This window comes from Triticum urartu, chromosome 7A (genome assembly GCF_056163025.1).
Source record: "Triticum urartu cultivar PI428250 chromosome 7A, HENAU_Tu73, whole genome shotgun sequence".
Lineage (NCBI taxonomy): Eukaryota > Viridiplantae > Streptophyta > Magnoliopsida > Poales > Poaceae > Triticum > Triticum urartu.
In genome coordinates this window covers 138,569,090-138,571,346 of record NC_141879.1, presented here as the reverse complement: position 1 = coordinate 138,571,346, position 2,257 = coordinate 138,569,090, and the positions used below count along the sequence as shown (strand labels likewise).

General features: G+C 49.0%; 1 protein-coding gene across 1 annotated transcript; it reads right to left on the bottom strand.

Moving 5' to 3' along the window:
• Positions 1-1,123: 1,123 nt before the first annotated feature.
• LOC125525131 (pathogenesis-related protein 1-like) lies at positions 1,124-2,039 on the bottom strand. Its single transcript, XM_087534530.1, has 2 exons — positions 1,769-2,039; positions 1,124-1,691 (listed from the first exon to the last, which is right to left on the bottom strand). Exons 1-2 carry the CDS (start codon positions 1,953-1,955, stop codon positions 1,396-1,398), a joined length of 483 nt encoding a protein of 160 aa, XP_087390656.1. The 5' UTR covers positions 1,956-2,039; the 3' UTR covers positions 1,124-1,395.
• Positions 2,040-2,257: the final 218 nt, after the last annotated feature.

Here is a 2,257-nt window from a genome sequence, read left to right as displayed (position 1 = left end):
AGCTAGCTCTCTTTCAGTGTGTGCTTCGCCTTCCATCTCTTTTTCCGGAGCTCGTGCTGCAGCCACTGCCGTTCGTGGCAGCATGCGCAACCATTCTTCATGCTCTTCTTGCAGTTCATTCATCAGAGTCTTGGCCAGAGCACCGACCCAAAGAAAGAAGCATGTCACCTGCATGAACACCAAACAGATCAACCCATTGCTCAAAGATCCCGACCACGAAAATGGTGCAATTGCCCAGATTCTTACCCCATTCTTGTTGCACACGTAGAACGGACGATTATGATTCCTTGGTGTGTGAGAAACCCTCTGATCAACGCCCGCCCGGCACCGCGGACAGACGAAGACAGGCATGTCCACACGCGCCCGGCTCTGCATCCGCAAGGTGGTGCGGGAGCTTGAGGAAGACATGGAGCTCGGAGCCGAAGGGGATCTCAACGCCACCGCGCCCTCCACAGCTAGCTTCCCACCGCTGTGCTCTCTCTCTCTCTCTCGCCGTGGTCAACGCCGTGCTCTCTGTCGCCGTGGTCACCGCCGCTGTTGCCCGCTTATATAGCACACCCGCAACGGCTCTATGCTCAATGGCTCTCTGCTGGGTCCCACAAGCCACGCGTGCAACAGTCTGAATAAAATTGGTCGTCTATGCTGCCTGGTCCCACCTGTAAAGGCCGAGTCAAAAGGTTGACCTGACGGAGACGACAGAGTTCACGGAACGAGTCGGTGCGCAGGGACTAGGGGCAAAACTGAGCATAATTCGCATCTGAGGGCAAAACTGAGTACATGGACACCACTGAGGGCAAAAGGATAATTAACCCATAAATGAATGTAGAGAGTTATGTTTTGCCAATCTCTAAGCCCTAGTTTCTCAGGAGAAACCTGAGCCTTGGCTGAACTCTTACTGCTTGGAAGTTGAAACATTAACAAAGCTACAGCAGAAGAGGTTGCATGGGCTAATAGAGACACTTGCCGAAAAAAGAGATGTCAATAATAAAACACAATGGCATATATACATTCAACGGGCTATATCTTCCATGTCTCTTCCATATCTGAAAAGAGCAAATGAAATTATGTTCAGTCGAGCACACATAAGACTTATCAGCCCATAAACTTCCAATTCGAAATATATATACAAGTTCTTTATGTGTTTCAAATACTTCCTTTATTCCATTACAAAATCATGAGGAAAATACATAAAAAAGCAGCAACATCATCAAACAACAGCAAACTTTGATAGTTACAATTACACAACTTTTAAACTTCTCAAGTCCATACTCTGTTCACTGCTCTCGTGTCAGTACTTGGAGGCTGGACCATTGTAGCAGCTTTATTAGACGGGAAGAAAGCACACAAAAATCAAACTAGGGACAGCATAATCATGTATGATTCCTCTCAATTGATTTAGTTGTAGGCATCCGGGTTGGCGATAAGGTAGGCCTCGGTGGCCTTGAAGATGCCCGTGACAGAATCCTTGGCCTTGGTGATCTCATCCTTCACCTCCATGCCTGGCAGTAGCTTGTATGTCGATTCCACCTTCACCACGCTCCCGCCATTAGCTGTCGGCTCCACCTTTATGTGCGATGTGGCCGTCTCAATTTCCGTGCCGATGCCACCACCCTTGATGATGGTTGACTTGCACTCGCACTTGTCCGCGTCAATGAACTCGAGCCTCTCCTTCATGAGGTTGAAGGGCATGGCTGCAAGATCAACTCTGTTTTACGCTTTGACAATCTGTACCAGACTGCAGGTGATATGAGTTGTATGTGATGCATACCTGAGGTGAAGTTGAACTGCCTGACACTGCCGATGCCACCTTCTCCTTCAACGGGGTGGGCACTTGCGATGATCTGTGGTGCAAGCTTGGGGGCCAGGGTGTGCCAGTCCATGACGCCGGCACGGAAGAGGCGTGATGCAGCGACCGACGACTCAATCTCATGGGTCCAGCTGTTGGTGGAGGCCATTGCTATGATGATCAAACTAGTACCAGTGCAAGTGATGTGAGCTGTGACTGTTGTAATGACGCAGAGCTGCTTGATTTCCTGGAGAGCAGAAGTGAGCCCTATAAATAGGGGCTTGAAAGCAGGGGTTGGTGAAGCTTAAGCAGGGGATGGGTCTGGTAAGTGGAGACTGGTAAAGGCGCCAAAGAGGTTTTCCAAATTGTATGGCACCTTCGGTGGGCTAACCTTTTATCATTGCTGGGTCTGAAAGCTCGCGCTTTTGTCAATCTTTAGTGTTATTTTTAAGCGCTTGTCAATCTTTAGTT

Excerpts from the sequence above, each read along its gene's own strand:
- LOC125525131 (XM_087534530.1), bottom strand. The coding sequence starts at position 1,955 with ATGGCCTCCACCAACAGCTGGACCCATGAGATTGAGTCGTCGGTCGCT. Across the intron at positions 1,692-1,768 it reads GCAGTTCAACTTCACCTCAG|CCATGCCCTTCAACCTCATG; the intron begins GTATGCATCACA and ends TTGATCTTGCAG.